Below are 22,223 nucleotides of genomic sequence, written 5' to 3' on the forward strand. Positions count from 1 at the left end.
GATATTTACCAGTTTTTACCCTTGGGATATGAAAAACATCGCGAAGATAACGAATTAATCACAATAGTATAATATAGTTGATTGAAAGAATAGACGGGGCCCGGCGTCGTTACCGTGGAAACACACGGCGTTGGACAAATTTACGGCCCATAGCCACCGCTTTCGTCAAAACCTTTCGTTTCGTGGAAAATAAATAGGTACTTGATACTATTCAAAATCTAATTCCAGTCAAAACATTTTTTTATCTATTTAAAACCACAGATTTTCGAATATCACAATTTGATCTGACAAGACTGCGGGGACAAGATGTAACGGAAATTTATTAATGCTGAATATTTGGTTGAACTGAACTGAACAGGCATGAATTCCGTCGGACCAACGGCGCAGGCGGTCCCATAATGTTCACGATTTCGGTACAACGTACGGTTCTTTTTCAATTTGTGATTAAAATTTAAAATGCGATGCGATAAGCGACATTTGTTTCGCCTAAAACGGTTACATGGGTCAATAACTTTTTTACTACGAGTTAAGGTTATGCGTTTTCTCTGTGGAAATCGTAAGATAAATGGAGTTTAAAGCCTAATTTTCTTGCTGTATCCTATAGGCATGTCAAAACCTTCAACTTTTTCAACGTTACATAATAAAGGTCTTGGAAGAAACGAATACAGAACCTCCTCCTATGAAATTGAAGTCGGTTAAAAATGTATCCTAATCGTTAACATTTGAAATGTCCACAGAAAAGACGACGATTTTCCCAAATGTTTTTGACTCATCAATATATCTTGTTCTGAATGTCTAACATATTTTACAAAATGTCATTAAAAGTTGAAACTATATACAATCTTATCTACAATTTAACTGTAATAAAACGTTAATAACGTTAACTTTCAAAATATTTTTCTTTGACTTTTATACACAAACGCAAACCTCAATTAAAAATTTAAAATTATCAAGAATATGCACTTATTTTTTTGTCAGCGTATTTTTGGGTTATATGACTATGTATGTACTCGTAATAAATAAATAAATATTATAGGACATTCTTACACAAATTGACTTAGTCCCACGGTAAGCCCAAGGAGGCTTGTGTTATGGGTACTCAGACAACGATATATATAAATACTTAAATACATAGAAAACACCCATGACTTAGAAACAAATATCTGTGCTCATCACACAAATAAATGCCCTTACCGGGATTCGAACCCAGGACCATCGGCTTCAGAGGCAGGGTCACTACCCACTAGGCCAGACCGGTCGGACAATAAAGCGAGCAATTGCAAGGCATATTTTTTTGATATTTTAGCGAGCTTCGTTGTGCAAGATATTATTGTAGATGCCTACAATCTATGTTCAACGTACAGACAGATAAAAAGACAGAAGCCTACTTATCAGAAGAGAAAACTAACAACGGAACTCATACAGCCGCTTCATTGTTTTACGGCACAAGATTAGCTTTAGAGCAGACATATTTGTCAATAGGACGTCTATTGTATCGAGAAGCGCTGATGGTTGCCTAGTGGTAAGAGCCTGCGACTTCTAATCCGGAGGCCGCGGGTTCAAACCCCGGCTCGTACTAACGAGTTTTGCGGAACATATGTACGAAATATCATTCAATACCCACGTCGCTTTTCGGTGAAGGAAAACATCGTGAGGAAACCGGACTAATCCCAATAAGGCCTTGTTTACCCTCTGGGTTGGAAGGTCAGTCAGATGAAAGTCGCTCTCGTAAAAACTAGTGCCTACACCAATTCTTGGGATTAGTTGCCAAGCGACCCCAGGCTCCCATGAGCTGTGGCAAAATGCCGGGACAATGCGAGCAAGATGATGATTGTTTACGTCCGCGCAGAAGTCGTTAAATTGCCCCCACCTTCTCATCTACGTATATTTTTCCGACTCAACTACAATTACTATAACCCGATTGCATACCGGGACGAAATCTGTCAAATTTCATCGAAATTTTTGCGTGATAGAGGAATAAAAATGGAAACATACATACCGTCAGTTAAAAATTTAACTTTTTTGTTACTTATAAAAATGAAATATTTGCAATTTGGAAACAAAGGCAGGTTGAGTTATTAGACTTATTAGGGGAGGAAAAATGTGAAACTTCTCTACTTTTGATTTTTGTCCCTTTTAATCTACATGCGTGTCAATATTTTTGTACCTTTTAATTTAATGCGCAAAATCAAAATAGAGTCGGTGCTTGGTCTACTGAGTTCTATCTCTGTGGCTTTATGGGAATCATTCTCCAATGACAGTTCTACAACATGCATTAATATGACTTCAAGAAATCGCACCGACTTCACGGTTAGTTCACTTAGGCTTTTCAATCGTATAACAAGTACTGTTATTTTATTATGTGCTAATTGCGAAGCGAAAGCTTTTTCCGGCAGTTTCCTGTCGACTCAATCAAACGTGAGAAAGCATTTAAGGCGAGATTCACTCAGAGTATGTGATTTACTGATTTTGTAAATGGTTTCAGTTTGAGATACTATCTAAAAATCTACCGATATCTTAAAGAGAAAATGACATAAAATTTAATAAGCATCAATTATCGCGTCAGTTATTTTGGGGATAATACTTTTGGATGTAATTTTTGATGTATGCGCATATTGTTTGACTCAAAATAAACGACAATTTACTCCAGCTACGATTCACCTTCATTTTATTAATACTACGTCGGTGGCAAACAAGCATACGGCCCGCCTGATGGTAAGCAGCCTCCGTAGCCTATGGACGCCTGCAACTCCAGAGGTGTTACATGCGCGTTGCCGACCTTAACATCCCCTCGTTGAGCTCTGGCAACCTTACTCACCGGGAGGAACACAACACTATGAGTAAGATCTAGTGTTATTTTATTTGGCTGCGGTTTTCTGTAAGGTGGAGGTGGTTCCCCAGTTGGGTCATTCTCGAGCTAGGAGGTTATAACCAAACGGAGTAGCCATTAATTGGCGTTCCACTCTGTCGAAAATAGTCGGCCAATGGTCATACACAACGTATGGACTAACGTTCATCTGACATGGCTATTTTTACGTTACGTGTACGTTTGACGTTCCCCTCCCCCGCAAAAATCGGCACTTTTTTATACAGAAAATTACAGACACGTGGCGTCTCCGTTTGGTTATATCCTCCTAGTACTCGAGTCATAAATATTATACATATATGGTATAGAAGACGCTCTTCTAAGAGCTAGTTGCACCAATACTTATGTGATAAATTCACTTAGCAGTGAATTATGAAACTTCCCTTACAATAAAATTTTACGAACGCTTTAAATGTGACAGACGTTTTGGCACGACCGAGCCTTAACCAAACGCACCTTAAACTTATATGTTTCCTAGATCTGTTCGAAAACGTGTTTTACCGCTGAATGATTAGACACTGAAAGTACAGGGTATTAAGTTCTAGTACTGGGATTAATGAGTTGAGCCGCCTGGGCGCGCCCGCCTGTACTTACAAAAGAAGTGAATCAGTACCTTGATAGTTGATGTTGAAGTTTTCTTTGTTTTATGGCGATAAGCGTAGATAGTAGGCTTGGATCATAGAGTATATTGAATAGCTTGGATTGTGTTGTGATGTGACTTGCTTGTAAGAGTGAACAAACGTTTTGTAAAAGCCGTTTGAAGGTATCTGTCACCTGTACGGGCTTTTAGGTATTGACACCCGTAAAAATAAATGATAAAATGCGGTGTAGAGATACTTATGTTATCAGTTTAGAAAATTCTATTAAGTATTTCCGTTACTTACTACCAAAATAATTTCTGGACTTTCAATCTAATATAATATCATTTTAATGATTTGATTTATTGACACAAACAACGTTTTAACTAAATTTTTGTAGCATTTATCGACCTATTGGAAAGCTCGCCCAATATTCTTCTTACGATTACCGATTATTGACTGTCAGCTATCAAAGATACCGGAGTAAATTAATGTCATTTATTAACACAGAATAAATAAAATGATAAAGTTGTTAAACGACCAACACTAACCTTTTTTTATCAATACTATACTAATAAAAGAAAATGCAAATTGATCGTAAACAAGTTAAGGTACTGATAGATAGCACTGCGTCGTACGGTGACTTATGGTCGCCATCACCGCTGGTCTAACGGAATTTGTCGTTTTCTCCGGTGGTAATGCGAGCAACGCGATGGCAGTGACAAGGCGGGACTGCTGGTCAGTAAAGTGCAGCTGAGTGCCGAAATCACGGTCGAATACTCTTAGAGACCATTTTTAAACCGCGCGCACCCCAGGATGACTACGCCAGCTCAGAAAAGTACATTCGTGTGCATTGCGTCTTTAGATGTGAGCGTAGGTGATTTGGCAGGGCAATTTAGTAACAGTAGGTAGATATGTTTCTACTCCCTCAAACATCTGTTAAATAAAATTATTTTTCTAACTAACAAAAAAGTAGAAGTGTTGGATGAGTATAAACCAATTTCAAAGGCATTTTAAATCTGACCAACGTTTATGAGAATTATGAGTTAGCGCTGTTATACTGTGCGGCTACCACAAGTTTGGAACTGACATAAACGCTATCGAGAACGTAACTTACTTTCCATACATCTCGCTCCTACTCGCATATTAGTGCGAGCGAGATGTGTAGAAAGTAAATTACGTAGACGTTGGCGTATGAGTCGCTTAATTTCAAACTCGGGTAAATCTGTCAGATTATGCGATTTTGGTATTAAGAGAAGGTTTGGGTAGATATTTGCTGAGGGTCGAATGGATTTACCCGAGTTTGAAGTTAAGCGACACACATGTCAGTTTTGACACTGTCAGTGACTCATGGTACGGGTACAGTTCTAGTTTTACATGCATTACAGTAACGTAAAGACACTTTACAAGTTACGGACCATACACCTGATTGACCTAATCTCCCGATTTTCCGCTTGCATCCGCGTTAGGCCTATTGAATTTGAAGGGTATGAAAATTGCTAGGTAACACAATGTTTGTCTGATATATTCGCAAAACAAAATGTTTACTATACCATATTGAACCACCTCCCATGCATGTAATGTTATCAAACCCAACCAACCGTCAGAGTCTCCAAAAGTCAGCTTACAAAAGGTTGAAACAGTAAACAAAACAACCGACCGGACGCATTTCCACAATGTCGGACAGTCGGACACATGCATTGCGACGCGTGCCTTCTGATCCCAATCTAGCTTAAGGACACGGGGACGTGAAAGTCGCAAGGACTAGAGATCTGCGAAATCTCGTACCTAATGGCGACCAACGGCATGCGGTTTGGAAGTGCGTGAATGTCGGAAAAAAAGTATACTTATACTGAGAATAGATAACCGCATGGATGAAAGGCATGTTCCTTGACTAGACAGAGAAACATTACTAAATATGGAATCTTTTTAGCTCCAGATATAAGGCGTGTTCAGTTCAACAACTAAGTAAGTAGGTAGTTGTCTTCAACATTTTTCTTCCTTGCTTGTTATTTCTTCCATAACAAATACTTTTGCCTGATAAAATTAGTAGTGAATGTTATATGTACATACGCGGTTCCATTAGCGTAATACATTTATTTACTACCTTTGTATTCTCACGTACATGTACATGTAAATACATATAACATTCAGTGTTTTGTTCAAAACGCAAAACAATTAGGCGTGTAGTAGTGGTATAGTATATAACCTAATATTAGGAACGCCTGAATAATTCATTTCTCTTATGGAAGCAAGCGTTAAAAAAACCGGCCAAGTGCGAGTCGGACTCGCGCACCGAGGGTTCCGTACTTTTTAGTATTTGTTGTTATAGCGGCAACAGAAATACATCTTCTGTGAAAATTTCAACTGTGTAGCTATCACGGTTCATGGGATACAGCCTGGTGACAGACGGACAGCGGAGTCTTAGTAATAGGGTCCCGTTTTTACCCTTTGGATACGGAACCCTAAAAATGACGTATTTGTATTGGGCTAGTTTTTTACAACAAAAAAAAACCGGCCAAGTGCGAGTCGGACTCGCGCACGAAGGGTTCCGAACCATTACGGAAAAAACAGCAAAAAATCACGTTTTTTGTATGGGAGCCCCATTTAAATATTTATATTATTCTGTTTTTAGTATTTGTTGTTATAGCGGCAACAGAAATACATCATCTGTGAAAATTTCAACTGTGTAGCTATCACGGTTCATGAGATACAGCCTGGTGACAGACGGACAGCGGAGTCTTAGTAATAGGGTCCCGTTTTTACCCTTTGGGTACGGAACCCTAAAAACTGTCGAATTGATAACCTCCTTTATTGAAGTCTGTAAAAAAAAACATCTCAACATTTTTAAGTTTCTTTTATTCGCTCGACAATTTCTTTGCTGCATTGTAACCTTTTATGCTATATGAAGATGTGATTTAAGCAGATGTATACCTAGTATACGTGTTCCCAATTATCTAGGCGGGTATCATCCGCCTCAGTTCTTTCCGCGAAATCTCCTAGGGAGATAAACTTTACGTCAACAAAGTCAGGTAATTTTGTAGGCAAAGTAATTTATACGGTTACGTTAAAAACCTGATTTTTCTCGTATACTGAAACATGTTTTTCTCAAAAGATATCATTTACAAACTAGCTTGGCGATGGATTATTTATTGCTTTTATTTCCTCCGACGTTTTTACTGATCACGTACTAATGACCGAAAACCTATTGTATTGTTTATTAGCAAATCTTATAGCTAATTTCATTACCTTCTAACATCATAGTGGCCGACGGTCGACTGATAAGTACTATTATTGCATTACGTCTACAATTCTTTTCTGCACGGTTTTTAAACCGGCCAAGTGCGAGTCGGACTCGCGCACGAAGGGTTCCGTACCATTACATTACAAAAAACGGCAAAAAAATCACGTTTGTTGTATGGAAGCCCCACCTAAATATTATAACATGTTATAGCAGCAACATAAATACACCATCTGTGGAAATTTCAACTGTCTAGCTATCACGGTTCATGAGATACTGTCTGGTGACAGACAGACAGACGGACAGACGGACAGTGGAGTCTTAGTAATAGGGTCCCGGTTTTACCCTTTGGGTACGGAACCCTAACAACAGATCCTTAACAATCATTTTGTTTCTAATCTCTTTAAGAGGGTAGTGGATCCCTGCTTCTCCATACAAAAGTAGTCCCGATTTTGCTCTTTGGATATTGACATTATGAAAAATACTTATACCAAATTTGAAATTTGAATTTGATTTGATATTAACCACCGTTATATCAAACGAAAGGGTCGTTTGACTGTTTTCGGTTTTTTGATAAGAGTTAAGGGTAAAATCAAATTCCATAATAATTCAAATATCAAAAAAAATACCGAGTGTACAAAACGGACTGGGTGTAACATTGTTATTGTCAATATTTTATTATACCATTATTCCAGTAAAACTTAGTACTAAATGGAGCGCATAAGAGTTATCATTACATCCTCCAACGTGCCCTCACCAGTAAAACCAGGATTCAGAAAAGTTTAAAAACTGTAACCGTTTAGAGATCAACTTACTCTGGTTGATAAGGTGTTTTCGGTAAGGGTTTTGGAAGATCAAAATCAAGACGCGTACATTACACGGTTTGTGGTAGCATTTCGGGGGCTTATCGATTTGGGCCTGATTTTAAAGACGTGCATCTGTGTAGGCACGCACCGGATTTCATAGCTTATGATTGGATAGCGGTACAAGTACCACAGGGGCTGATTTTTATTGGTTTTTGATTTAGGACTGGATTTAGTTTTTCAAACTCTGATGTTGCTCCACGCATAACAAACGTAAGTATGAAATGTAACAGTACCTATCTAGAAGTAAACTTACTTAATTATGTACCGTATATTCTTGCATAATGTTACAAAATTCAATTTTTAGTTTTCGAAGCTCAAATGGTACCATGATGATTGGGTCATAAGGCAAAATCTAAGACCCGGGTATGTCCTTAAACTACCTCCAACAGAGAGGTGTGGGCACTGTGAATGACATCTCGCTTTGTGTGGTAGGGCACAGGACAGCGGATGTCATTCCAGATCTAGAGCAGAGCCCAACTGGGGAGGTACCTCCACCTTACAGAAAACCGCAGCCAAATAATACTAGACCCTACTAATAGTGTTGTGTTCCTGCCGGTGAGTAAGGTTGCCAGAGCTCGAGGGATAGGAGTGTTAGGATCGGCAACGCGCATGTAACTCCTCTGGAGTTGCAGGCGTACATAGTCTACGGAGACTGCTTAACATCAGGCGGGCCGTATGCTTGTTTGCCACCGACGTAGTATTAAATATATATATATATATATATATATATACTTAGTAACTAGGTATATAGAAATATAAATTCATAAAATTTTTGTTTCACACTTTAGTCTACTCTAGAAAATTGAGTTCTTTCCATAAAAAAATTAAAATTTACTCCAGATTTCAAGATGCGATGTCATGGATGAGAAAAACAAAGAAATTAGATTAATAGCGATAAAAATAAACTTCAAAATGAATGACGGGGTCTCTATTACAGGACACGAGTTTTTTTTTGTCAGATTTTTGATAAAATTTCGTAAGTTCAAACTTAGTAAGTGCTCTTCATTCTGGGCGGAATAAATGCCAAATCCGAATTTAGGACAAAAAATACATGTAATTATTATGTCACGAAAATACCATACGTAACTCAGAGGAAGATTTTGTAGGACATACGCTTATATTGTACAGAATAGGAAACTATCTAACAACCAAATTTTAAAAAGGAAATGATCAGGGAAAAAAATGGCCAAGTAAGTCTTCTTTCCTTTGTCCATTTAATTCACTTGTGTCATCTCACGTACTCACCATCAATCACCATCAATTTAATGAAATCGATATCGTATTTTTAAATTATAAATATGGGGGCGTCCCATATGTTATCATATTTTTGCAAGTATTGTCATATTTCTCTTTAGTTCTACTCTGTAATCAACTGTTATATTCAGCCCCTTTTGTTGGTTGTGTTTACTTTATGTTTTGACCAAATTCGCCAATCATCCGGAAGGCGTAGCGTAAGCTTATTGAATAAAGTTTGCGATATTTTTTCTGTTTTGTTTTTGGCGCAAGAATCAACTTCAGTGACCGACATGCAAAATTTTTGGGGCAAAAAAATAAACGATGCGTATTCTGCAGGCTGCCCACTTCGATTACCTTCAAGAGAAACCGTTACTGTGGTTTTAATTACTGCGTAAAAGGAAGGAAATTACAGTATAAATATCTTCAGGTTTAAACAAAAAATTAAATAATACGACAGTTCGTTTTAACGGTTGAATAATATTTTCTTTTTATCAGAGCGAACAAAGAACTCACAAATATCTACACGACATTTGGTGCATGTTCAGATCAATAGTGATCAAGCCAATATAAAGAAGCATAAGTACTTATTGTAAAAAGGTTGGCGAAAGCTGAAATGTTTACTTGTCAGTGACATAAGTGACTTTGACACTTTTGACAGTGACGTATCTGTCGTAGATTTGTTGGTCTTGAATTCCAGTTTCGGGTTTAGTTACCTACTTATTTTATTTTCATCTAGTCTTAAACAGGCTAATTTGAATAAAAAAACTTCATCTACACAAGTAAAAACTTACGTTCGGAAAAGTAAAAGCAGGTACTATTTAGGAGATGGTAATAATTAGACCGCAGCCAAGAACCTTTGAGTTACTACTTGAAATGGAAAAAGTCGTAGCATCTAGTGAACTGTAAAAAAAAGCTTTCGTGGTAACTATTCATATATGAAATTTCATATTACACAACTGTAAGTATAGTACTGTAGAGGGCTGCGTTCGCGCGCCCCGGCGAGCGGCGCCGGCGCAGTCCCGCTCGTATCGTCGCCGCGGCCGCACGCGCGATGGCCCGCCTCAACGTTCTGTTCGCGTTCGCCGTGCTCGCCGCGTTTGTCGCGCCTGCCGCCGCCGAACCCCCGCATCCGCGCCTCATCGACTTCAACCCCTGGGCATGGCTCCCGGCCAACAGGAACCGATCCCCTTCCATCATGGACTACTTCTTCCCACCCTCCCGAACACCCAAACAATCCATGCTAGACCCACCCGCTGACCGTACACCCCCACAAACAACAATAACTACCGTCGAACCCACCACCATCGAAGAACGAACGACCCTACGTAAAACCACCAAAACAAAATCAACACCCGCGATCCATTCCACAGCAACTATTCAACCGAAAACTAAAAAAGTAACCCATAAAACACCGGAAACTACGGTAGAATTTAAAACTCAAACCACTAAAATCGAATCACCAGTTCCGACCAAAGACGCGACTATTCCATCCACTTATCGGCCGACGAAGCATTACACGATACGGCCGGTCGTGCGGACGACGGAAACGCCAACCGTCCAAGATACAGAGACGACGTTGAACACGGATAGTACGGAGACGGTTTCCGAGTACGACACTTCGGGAACGACGGCCGAAGGGCCGAAGGATACTGCGCCGACTTTGAGCACTGGAAGCGAATCCAGGGCCACGGATCCTGGGACGAGTACTGCCACCGTGGAGTCCAGCACGCAGCCGGAGACCACCGTCTCGGACTCCGCAGACAGCCGCGAGGGCTACCTCCCCCTCCGCGACAAACCCGTGCAGAACAACGTCAAGATCAACGATCAAACCAAAAAAGAGGTCAGTGATTCAAACGTTGTTTTTCCTAATCAGTTACACTCTAATAGCCAAAGCTTTCCTAGTTTTTACGGGCACTGAATTCTATCATTAGCGCCGATTTAACGGCGTGGGCCTAAACGTAAATAATGTTCGCACTTTGCGCAAAATATGTTCTAACACGGGCGTAAATTGCTGGGAAGAGCTGTGATATCACCCTCCGCTGTCAGTTCATAGTCAGCACATAAATATCGCCTAATGAGCCCTTAGAGAAAGGTTACCGTGCATTCAACAGAAATGCTTTCCCACATTAATTGTGCAAATTGATATGAATTATTTATTTCTTAGCAGCTCTATCTGGTTGCCTAGAATGGTAGAAAAAGGCTCTACAATAAAAAGGGCTATGTTACGCTTTGTACACATTTGTAGCCTAGAGCATTAATCGTAAATTGCTCGCTGTGTGATATTCTGAATAAGACAGTTTAATCAATGATGCCGTTTACCTGCCACGGGTCATTGCGTAAACATAATGAGCTCAAACCAAATAATGTTTTCTTCGCTAGGAAAGTGAAAAACACAATTTCTCATGTAAAGTTTTCTAAAACGTTTAGTTGTAATTATTCGTTACATGAGCTAACACTATTTAAACAGCGAACTAAATTGCTGAAATATGCCGACTTAATCCTTCAACTATTTCGCCGACATTCCATTATCCATAATTACACAAAAATTAAGATAACAATGGAATTCATTCAGGTGCAAGTTAAACAAAAAACGTAACGTAAACAATTATCATGTAGGAACTCGTATTTTCAGTCATTAGGCTCCGTTTGTAAGCCCGGACGCGGACCTTGTAGGAACAAAATACTTACCAAGACAATGTAATAGACTATCCTGATAAGCAATACCTGAGACATTACTCTGTGATATTTGTATTTTTTTAATATACTTAATGAAGAATTATACACATGGTAAGTTTACGGTTTGACAATAAATCAGTTGCAGCGGTTATAGCTACGAAATTTTCATAACGAAATTTGGCAAAGAAATAATTACATAAACACTATTCATTTTATTTTTACGAGTAATAGATGAACCGGAACGGAAAATATTACACCTTCTAGCCATCATTATGACCACATGACAGAATAATGACATCGAGTAAATTAAAATAAATTTGACTACAAAAATTCTAAAGAAGGGCTTAATAATGAATGTCTATAAAACCAACGTTGAATTGTTGCCTATAAATACGTATGCGGCATCGAACACAAACCATCAAAATATCGCAAATATAATAACTTCTTACATAAATCGTTTTCCATCATCCATCCATCCGTACCGTATCCATCAAATACCGTAAAAGATAAGAAAAATCAATGTCTAATCACATCGGCGGTACTTTCCTGTCATTAGTCACTTTGTGGTCACTAAAATTGTCGTTCGCAAAAATTTGTCCGGCAACAAATTTACTTTGGTTAAAGACGCTATTCTTTTGGAAAACTTTCTCTCTTATGCAGTTAATCTATCATAGTTAATGAATGAACGAGCATTTTCTTAACATTGAAAGTTCTTTTGTTGCGCTTAGACATGGCTGTCACTTAATCGGTTTCAGGATGTTAGGATCTGGACAAAAGAATTCCGCTTTAAAATTGTCTTTAGGAATAGGTAACATCTCTAGGAGTTTACTAAATAAGTGACTAATATTTGATTCTTGCGGTTCGCTGTGAACATAGTGAAAGCTTCACCTTTTTGAGCTGAAAACCAATATGAATTCTTTGAACTTTGGAGATGTGAATTGTGAATGATTGACAAGATTACTTTGGATGAAATTGGAGTAATAGCATCACGGGAAAAAATGATCTCGTTAAACTGCGTTAATTGAATCAAAGCGCGGTTCGTCTCGAATAAATCTCACTTTCGCGAGGTGAAGTAAATATTTAAAAAGGTCGCATCGTTACTAATCGTGCCTAATTAATCAGTAAGCAAGGTAGAAAGTCCAAGTATCTATCTATTGCGAATTAGAAGAGAAAGGGGCATAGTACCTTACGTAGGTACCGAGAACTAGGTTGTACTCGCCGTAAACAGAAATTGCACCGACGAAAGTGTTTCGGAAGGGAGTTGAGATACCAATAATTTTAACATTGTAACGATAATAGCTTAAGTATCGTTGGATAGACATAAATCAATTCTCTAAAGTACTTTGCCGATGTTACGACTTTGATATGGTCACAACCTCTTTCAAAACACACAGTTTTTATATTTATATTTATTATTATATTTTGTGCATCCATTGTATTTACCACAAGAAGATTCGAAGATTGTTTAACCTATTTGACACAGATTACGTCGGATGGACGCTGACGTTTTACAGCTGCAGTGGTCAGTCATATAAAAAGAAAGTTCCATATTGTTTTTTCGCTTTTGTAATGTTGATCAAATTTTTGCAGTGGTTAGATTTTCATCTGACATTTCACACTTGGTCAAAACAAGTGAAAGTTTCATAGTTTCGTCGCTTGCCTCCGGATAACAATTATCGATTTGTGGCGAGATCTTTGAATTAACGAGAACCTCTGCCCCGGAATATCTAACTTTTGCCTTGGAAAGTGACTTATCGTAGCCATTACATTTTCGTGTAACTGCCAATCTTTGCATATAAATACGCTTATTATGAAACAGATTTAGCCCACGAGTCAGCATTGTGTGTTTTGCTTTATTTAAATAGGCTTGACTTGGCTAGACTAGCTAGCAAATATTACAATGTTATATCTTTATTACCGGAGTGTAATCATAAACTTACCTCTCCAGCAACAACTTAATAGCCGGTCTAATGATATAAGTAGGTAGGTAATATTAACATTAAATTTAATAGTGAATACATGTTTACTCACATTATGTAATAATGAACAAATAGTTATGAACAAAGTTCAAAATACAGGAGCTTTACATATGCTTTCTTTGGACAACTGATTTATAACATTAATGAAACATAACTATTTAATTTTACTACATATTCGTCGTGGAAGACGCTGTGTCAATGCCAATTGCCCTTTTTTGTAACCTGCCTAGGTCTCCCCCTACTTTAAAGGGCATGCAATGTGTGTTATTAGAGCGAAGTAAGAAAATATCGAATGGTGTGACAGGATCTCATTACCACGCTAGTCTGAGTAGCAATATCAGATCAGGCTGCTTAAAACCAGAGACTAATAATGAATATAAACAGTCTGTATCCATAGTCTCGTGCCCAGTCGGCGAGGTGTCAGACACAAATTATGGTGCTTTGACCTTCACTTAACCATAACGCCATCTAGAGACCGTTATAAAAGTAAAAATGTTTGGCGTTACAGCTAAGCGCGTAAAACTACACCTGTATTTTTTGTGTACGAGTACACAAATAATTATATATATGTTTTACATGTATCCAGGTATGTAACATAACCATGTAAAGTCCGTTACTCTAGTTTCATCGACTTGGCAGTTACAAAGAATAAAAGCGCCATATTTGACATTGTACTTGGCGTAGTCGGACATCATAAAAACGAATCCTCACAAAATTTGTTGCTCAGATTTTAGCAGTGTTTATTATCACATGTCTCTGTTCAAACTAAAATAAAGCCACCGAGCGTCGCCGGCGCTAGCTAATGATATCCTCCAACTTCTTATTGGTTTATTTACAAACATGATGGAATGTAAATGCAATATGAAAGTACCTATTCCAGAGAATCTTTATCATAACTTTTTAATGGTCTTACCGTGTTTTATTCCGCGCAAGAGTTCTATCTCGAATCTTTGCTTAAATGGACGCCGAGACGTAAATAACTTAATAAACGCGACTGGACTCGCAGGGTAGTATTTATTCAATATTATGGAAATAGAATTGCGTAAGCTGGCGAGTGAAATTTGAAAATAAAAGTAAAGAAAATGAGTTTATAAAATAAAATACTGTGCAGTCGCCTGCAATGGTAGAAGCGGGCAAAAATAAAAGATACTTTATGGCTTTGCAAATAAATTTCTAGTTCTCGTAAAGGCACAATTCTTGTATAGTAATTGTAACTTTAAGCATTAGTTGTGCTTGTGTAGAAACTAGCAAATTTTAAGCAAGGATGGATGGAATTGGTAACTTACTTACATATGTATGCAAATTTTCAGCTTCATGGATGTCAGGAAGTGGGTCAAATTTAACTTGTAAGATTTGACCCGTACAAACATACATATTTACATAGATAGATAGGTACATAGATACATACATTGCTAGTTAATAAAAAGCTTGAAACAGAACGTTCCCCTGCAGACAACAATCCTGCCACAAGTAAAATGATAGTTACTCACTACATACTGCATTATAGGTACTATCTGCTGGCTGAAACTTTGAGCCTGAAAGTGGATTCATTTTACGATACCTATCGTAAACAGGCTTTCAGTACCCAAATTAAACAGACACAGGGGTACACGCATTTAAAGTTACGTAGGAAGTAAATAAGGAGGTAAATAACTAATTACTAATAACATAATAAGAAAAAGTAGAAAATAATATTTGTATCAAGGACGCCCTCGGAAAACGTTTGAAAGCCCCTGCTTTAAACGTTGGTTTACTATTGTAATCTCACTCCATACGGTCTTGAAGCACTTAGTTCAAGTTATTGGGCTGTAAACGAAAGATACGGGTTCATACAGTCGCTGTGTGATTGCACATTGTTAGCCTCTATTACACACCCTTGCTTCATAGGTAATTGGATTTTCAGGATAGAGGGGATTGTGATACTTATTTTGTTGGAACCATTGGAAGGCAATTTAGTTTTTACTTAGGTCTGAATTTTATACTTATTCATTATTATTAGTGATTTCATTTGCAAGATTCGTCCCTCCGAATGCAGCGTACATTTATGAAGTTTAATTAATTATTTAAATATTTTTTAAACATTTTAGTATAATAGTAGTGGGCGAGACATTATCAATCAAAATAACTTTAACCTATGTGACTTAGCATGAATAAATGATATTGAAACCGAATAAATAATATTGTCATTGCTTTGTTCAATTCCTATTTTCCTATTATTCTATTCCAATCAGTATACATATACACTGTCAATTGTAAAATCATTAGTATAAAATAATTATATTCTAAGTTGTCGTGAGTGTCTGGCCCACAAGAAATTTGGTAGATACAAACTTAAAAAAAAAGCCTGTATGGCAATAATTTGAAAAAGCAGCAATCATTATGAAAAGAAATGTTTTTTGTAAAAATTTCATTTTTGGTACAAGCTTTTATCGCTGACTGTACTTTTCTTTCCACAGGCAACTAATATACTCATCGAGACAATTCTCAAAACCCCAAACACAATTAGGTTTCATTGTTTTATTCCCACACGAGTTCCTATGGCCACCTCCTGTCTCCATCGTCAGATCAGATCGATGGTACCATAATATTGCATTGCCACCAGACTTACATGTGTATGCAAACAACCCGTACAAACATAGTTACATAAGTACATACATACTTACATAGGGACATTACAAGTTAATAAAAAGCTTATAAAAATAAAAAATGGACAAGTGCGAGTCGGACTCGCCCACCGAGGGTTCCGTACTTTTAAGTATTTGTTGTTATAGCGGCAACAGAAATACATAACCTGTGACTATTTCAACTGTCTATCACGGTTCATGAGATACAGCCTGGTGACAGACAGACAGACAGACAGACGGCCAGTGGAGTCTTAGTAATAGGGACCCATCTTTACCCTTTGGGTACGGAACCCTAAAAATCATTAGCATCAATACTTTTAGTAGCACGTTTTCGAAACGCTTCGCTGCTGCAAAAAGTTGTCGCATGCTTCGAAGCCTAAGCATCGTCAAGAAAAAGCAAGTTATACTCGTAATGAAGGGCTTTCGACAAATTACGGTGGTACAAGTAATAACATAAATCTCGTCAACAGATGTGGAATAATTGAGATGGATCTCGTCTCGTGCCGCGAGTTTTGAACATCCGTCGCGTGAGGCGACGTGACGTTTTACTTGAGCGGTTTATATATGTCATAATGACTGGATGAATTACGCTGACGGTTAGCAAAGTTGTTTCATATTGTGGAACGTGGCCTTATGGTATCATGACAGTATTGTCATAATCAGTATACTCGGTAGGCGCGTTGACGAATGCAGTATATTGCACAGTGATAAAGAGAGTAGAAGTTTGGAGTGCCGGCGACAAAACGCACCGCAGAAAGACTTACATAAACAAGTGAATATAAACTTTGCATGGATCTATTATTACATACGAATATCTTATGGATGATGTAGCGCAGTCTTTATGCTTTATCCATTTCTTATAAATACATAAGTCAAAATGACACATTGAGACAAAAGAGTAATAATAGCTACTTATGGCTTGCAGCGCTTTTAGATGAATAACGCCTTTATTCATTACTTAAGTAAGACAAAGTTCTCGGGTAATACTATAAAACTACCTAAGAAGCGAGTTTTTTCAAGTTTGTTGATACGAAAGTGTGGAGCTGCTCATCCAAATAGATAAAAGTATTCGTTTGTTTGAACAGTAAATTGATTATGAGTGTAGCTATGACTTAATAAGACGGAGATTATTTGAATTTCTGATTTATTTATTTATTTTATGACATCGTGTAGGCACATTATGCAGTAACTATGGTTTCCAAAAGTCGACGTTTGACAATTCAGTTTCCACAAAACATATCGCGCCGTATAGCATCGTATAGCATCGTCTAGTTAACCTGTTAACTCGAGGGCAAGATCATTCTTAGGCATTACACACCCTTTTTACAATCAATAATTCTTTAAACAGTAAATGTGTATAATAGTTTTCAGATAATATTGGTTCCGAATGAATAATGTTATGTTTTCTTTTAACATAATTCATTTTCGATCTGAAGAAACCAAATTTAAAAGCTCTTCTGAATTTGAGTTTAAAACCATAATTTAAGAATATGAATAGCTCCATTTAATCGAGAATCACCCTTTTAAGAGGCTTACTATAATTGAAATTAATGAATCATTGCATTCATAAGATAAAATCTAAGGATTCTAAGATGAAAAAATAGTTTTATTTCAAACTCGTGGAATGCAAAGAATCTTCGCAGCTGAGACTCGATTCCAATTAGATATGTAAATTTTGCAAATCCTTTTACTTTCGCAAATTAATAACGTAAGTGAGAATTTTAGAATATCCCTTCATTAGTATATTGAATTACATCATCATCACCATTTATTTCTCGTTGAATAATTACACACTTCCGGAACTGCATAACATAAAAACAAGCCTAAAAAGCTAGTTTTTTTATACTACAATGGTGATACACAAGCGTACGACCCGTTTGATGGAAAGCAGACACTATAAGACATAGAACGCTTGCAATACCAGAGGTGTCACTAGCTCGTTGGCAAACTCTTCGTAGGTAATACGAGAGTTCACTGTGTTGACCGGTTTAACCACCGCCAAAACTATTTGGAGCTCTAGTAACTTTACCTACTCACCATCAGAAACACGACCCCCCATAGGTAATCGTAACAGCAATACTAATTCGGTGCTAATTATCGGTGCTTATTCAAACAAGGTTCACGAATTCCTAGCTAACAATGTGGACAATAGATGGAGCAAATTCAACTTTTAACAACAGAATTGGATTTAACAAGATAAAAAAATAAAAGAAGACTTAACCGAGAGCGTGCAGCGTGTAATAACTATTATAGCTCACTCCAAAACTCTAACACTTTACGTAAAACGTGAAAAATTACGTGAACTTGCGTCCAATGACATAAACGATTCGTCGGACCCAATTAAAGATGGCGTTACGTGATGTACCGGTACCTGTATCTCGGTACATTCGGCACGCGATCGCACATTGCTAAGAAGAAGAAGTTAAGAAGTTCCAAACGCTTGCCAGAACGCTTAGGTTAGGTTAAGGCAAAACAAGTATTACTTAACTTGAAGGTCTATTTGTGACGTAATTTGCAGTGAAGCTAGCTCATGTGCCAATATAATGGCGCAAGAAGCGCTGCTAGTGGTATGAAAATGTTAGACTACGCTTTCTTGTTTCCAAACGTTGGTATAATTGGCTTGGTCAAAGTAAAATCAGGAGTACTAGTCACTCCAAATCTCCTTAAAACGAATTTGCGGTAGGTCCGCCATTTAAATGATGGGTATGGGTTTTCATATGCCGATTCTAGCGATTCCACCTATAAGTAGTTAGCGTATTCGACTTATGAAAACGCGATAGATATACCTAGGTACTTACTTAAGGGGCCCACCAGTCTGCCGAACGATATCGGCCTGTCAGTTGTTCGGAACTGACAAATTTTTGTTCTTACTGATATCGTCCGGTGGACTGGTAATGGGTGGGCCCCCTTACCGCTTAATGATTTTTTTTCGATACGCGACATTTCAGTTTTATTGTTACTACTCTGAAGGCCAAAGTATATTGGTTAGAGCCCGCTTCGCCTGCCTTCACACAACCAACGCGAATGTATTGTAAGATAAGTTACCGTTTCGCGCAAACCGCCAACCGCGGACAGTTATCCTGAATCGCGATAATTAAGTGGGGTAAGTGTGAAATCAGATATGGTTGATTTGTAGAGATCGCATGAGTTATCTTTCTGTCAAATTTTGGAATAATAGGCATCATATACATACCTAATAGATTAAGACAGCATTTTCGACGGACCCCTTTGCCAAATATTTATTTGAGAGTTTCTTTAACGGTGACATTCGGATGGCAATTGCAGCTGCATGAGGTACTGTTACCGCATTACTGTTGCGGTTCGCTGCCACATTACTATCGCGTAATACCCCAACAGTAACGCAGCTGCAGTTGCCTGTCACCTTTACCTATTCAGAAAAGTGTCATTACATTCTACTTTGCTTAGCCTGAAAATCCTTTGTTTTTAAGAAAGTGAGATTAACATATGAATGATGGAGGAAGACTATGCTAGTATAAAAAACACTGCCAGAAAATCTATTTTTCTGTTACACTTTAAACTCGCGTATTGTTAGACCCGGTAATAACATTAATTATATGTCTATTAATCCATTTTGACGATCGTAAGGTTAAAAGGTCTTCGAAAACCCTTCTTCGTAAGAATCGTAAGTATGTAACCAATTCGCAGTCATAAAGAAAGCTTGAAAAATCATAACAAAAACACATCAATACACTCCCAACAACGGCAACAACCATTAGCATAAGCGTCAACGTTTATGTCTAGTTCGTTTAAAATTCCATTTGGGTTTAGGCACACATATAAATCGCGCGACGTCTAAGAAGAAAGATGAGCCCGAGAATATGTAAAGTAAGTAATTTACGCGCAGGCGGCTACATCGTTACCGGCAAAAAGTTTACTTTAAGTACTTAAAGTCTAGGTACGTAATGCTCCATTATTTATACGGGTCGTGAAATTAGTTAGGGAAATATGGCTTCATTTAAGTACGATCCGGGCAAGTGGGTAAAAGGAAAAACCTGGTCATTGTAGTCACAAATAAGTGTACTTACTGAGTTACTGAGCATAATAGAAAGAATAACACAAAAACTTTATTTAGTTCGTTAGCACTTTAACTCACGAACCAACTCAGTTAAGGGGCAGGCCTACAATAAAATAATATATGAATGGCTAAACCTTCCAATACATATAGGTATAGTTAAAATCAGCTTTCAAGAATTTTTTCCAGTAAACTGTCTCAAACTTAAAATAATAACCCACGCGACTGAAGAATCCGGTAGAGTATCAATATCAATATAATACACGAGTAAGGCAATATAATAATAGAACAGATTTATCTCATACCTGTGGGAGTTCACGACTTGATAAGGAAGCCGAGCTTAATTGTTTGCTATGGCAGAAAGTAATAAACATTTCATCGTTCTAATACCACCGAGAAGATGGTTAAATTACATTTTATAAACCTTATGGCGAAGGCATAAGATTCACCTGTGGTTAGTTAAAAGTTTTGTTGTTGGTAGATAAATAGCAATCGGCTCTAACTAATGATGGGACAAGCTGCGCTTCTTATGTCATTAATAACACTTGTAGGTTTGGGGTACTTGAAAATGAATCATGTTAAGAGAAAACAAAACATTTTTCATTCAGAACCAATAATATCTGAAAACTTATACACTATTACTAATTACAAAGAATTATTGATTGAAAAAGAGGTGTGTAATGTCTAAGAAAAATCATGCCCTCGAGTTAACAGTTTAACTAGACGATGCTATACGGCGTCATACGTTTTTTGGTAATTGAATTCTTAAACGTCGACTTACGATCTACAGCAGCTGTCAAATTTGAAGCACACCCCTTCCTTAGACTTGACGCCTCTTCTATTACCTAATAACTAAGCTAATAATAAACACTAAAATGTTACAGAAATTTATAACATCACACCTTGTCCGATCATCGTACACCGTTAATGACTTTACAAACGCATTAACACTTAAGAGGTGTAACATGATTCGTCATCAGACTAAATAAATATGAAAGCGGAACTACAGAGTTTTAATCATATTAATTGCACGCAATTCGTTTCAAATGTAAATGTTTTATCGCGTTTTGATGAGCGAAATTGATTTTGATGAACTCGCGTTTGTAAAGAGTATTAACGTCATGTAACTGACATACAATATATATGAATTCATTATCATTAAGATTATATTGTGCCTGATAAACATGTTTAATGAGTTACGGAACAAGCTACCGGCCATTCTGTATACAACTTTCGATACGGACTCTTCTTTTATGCTTTGTAACTATCATTATCACATTATGGCTGTTAATCATGCTATATTAATTATCTGGAATGAAATTATAAAAGCTGTTAGTTTATTTTCATAAAGGAAGAGAATACAAGGGTTGGTAGAGTTAAAATTGTGGATTTATGGCTCGTCACTGCGTGAGCGCGTCGTCAAGTATCCTTAGAATATTTAATAGTGGATAAACTGGACAACTTGCAGAAAACGTCACTAAACATTACGAGCACAGAGACGGCAAGAAACTAGGTGTTTGACATGTTCTAGCACATACATTGCGCGAGAAATGTTGACAAGTGACAAGTGGTCAAGTGCCGAGACAAGTGCAATTTGTACAGCGCCCATCATGCAATTCCTTACAGTCGCTGCTATTCTCAGTGTGTTCCGGTATTTTTACGGGCTCTGCTGATTGCACCGATGAGATATTGTAACCAGCAAGCCAGGCAAGATTTATTACATTAAAGCTAGATGATATTTTATTGCATATCAGCCGAAGGACTTCCAGGTTTATACAAAATCTGTCTCCGAATATAGACCATCTCGTCCAGATCTATTTTATTCTTCCGACGCTGCAACTTCGGATACTTTCATGTGGAGTACATGCATATAATTAAACCCTCACCTGTTAATCAGTAAGTCATGCTTGTATGTTCAAGATCACATCAACAATAATCAACATTCCCTAAAGATGTTTCCAGTAGCTTTTACCAAACCAAGCATGTCATGCAAGTGAAGTATAGTTTTCAAAGGCCCTCGATGGTATAAAATTTCACTCCGCAATTATGATTGATCGGTTTATAATAATTGCTCATAGGCATCTATTTATAGGAAGCGTCAAGTTGTTTGAACACATAACTCAT

At 37.6% G+C, this 22,223-nt stretch overlaps 3 protein-coding genes across 3 annotated transcripts in view; 2 read left to right on the forward strand and 1 right to left on the reverse strand.

Annotated features, from left to right (window-relative positions):
- The window catches only part of LOC134748710 (polyubiquitin-A), a 272,025-nt gene that overhangs the window by 202,219 nt on the left and 47,583 nt on the right, over positions 1-22,223 (forward strand). The window lies entirely within an intron of this gene.
- The window catches only part of LOC134748711 (elongation factor-like GTPase 1), a 210,122-nt gene that overhangs the window by 69,497 nt on the left and 118,402 nt on the right, over positions 1-22,223 (reverse strand). The gene's annotated exons all lie outside the window — the stretch shown is intronic.
- Positions 9,745-22,223, forward strand: part of LOC134748721 (dystroglycan 1) — a 119,408-nt gene continuing 106,929 nt past the window's right edge. Inside the window, exon 1 of the mRNA XM_063683494.1 lies at positions 9,745-10,627. Within this exon, the coding sequence (XP_063539564.1) occupies positions 9,839-10,627 (789 nt within the window). The 5' untranslated portion in view covers positions 9,745-9,838. The remainder of the gene's footprint in view (positions 10,628-22,223) is intronic.

The sequence above is a fragment of the Cydia strobilella genome, chromosome 17 (genome assembly GCF_947568885.1).
Source record: "Cydia strobilella chromosome 17, ilCydStro3.1, whole genome shotgun sequence".
Lineage (NCBI taxonomy): Eukaryota > Metazoa > Arthropoda > Insecta > Lepidoptera > Tortricidae > Cydia > Cydia strobilella.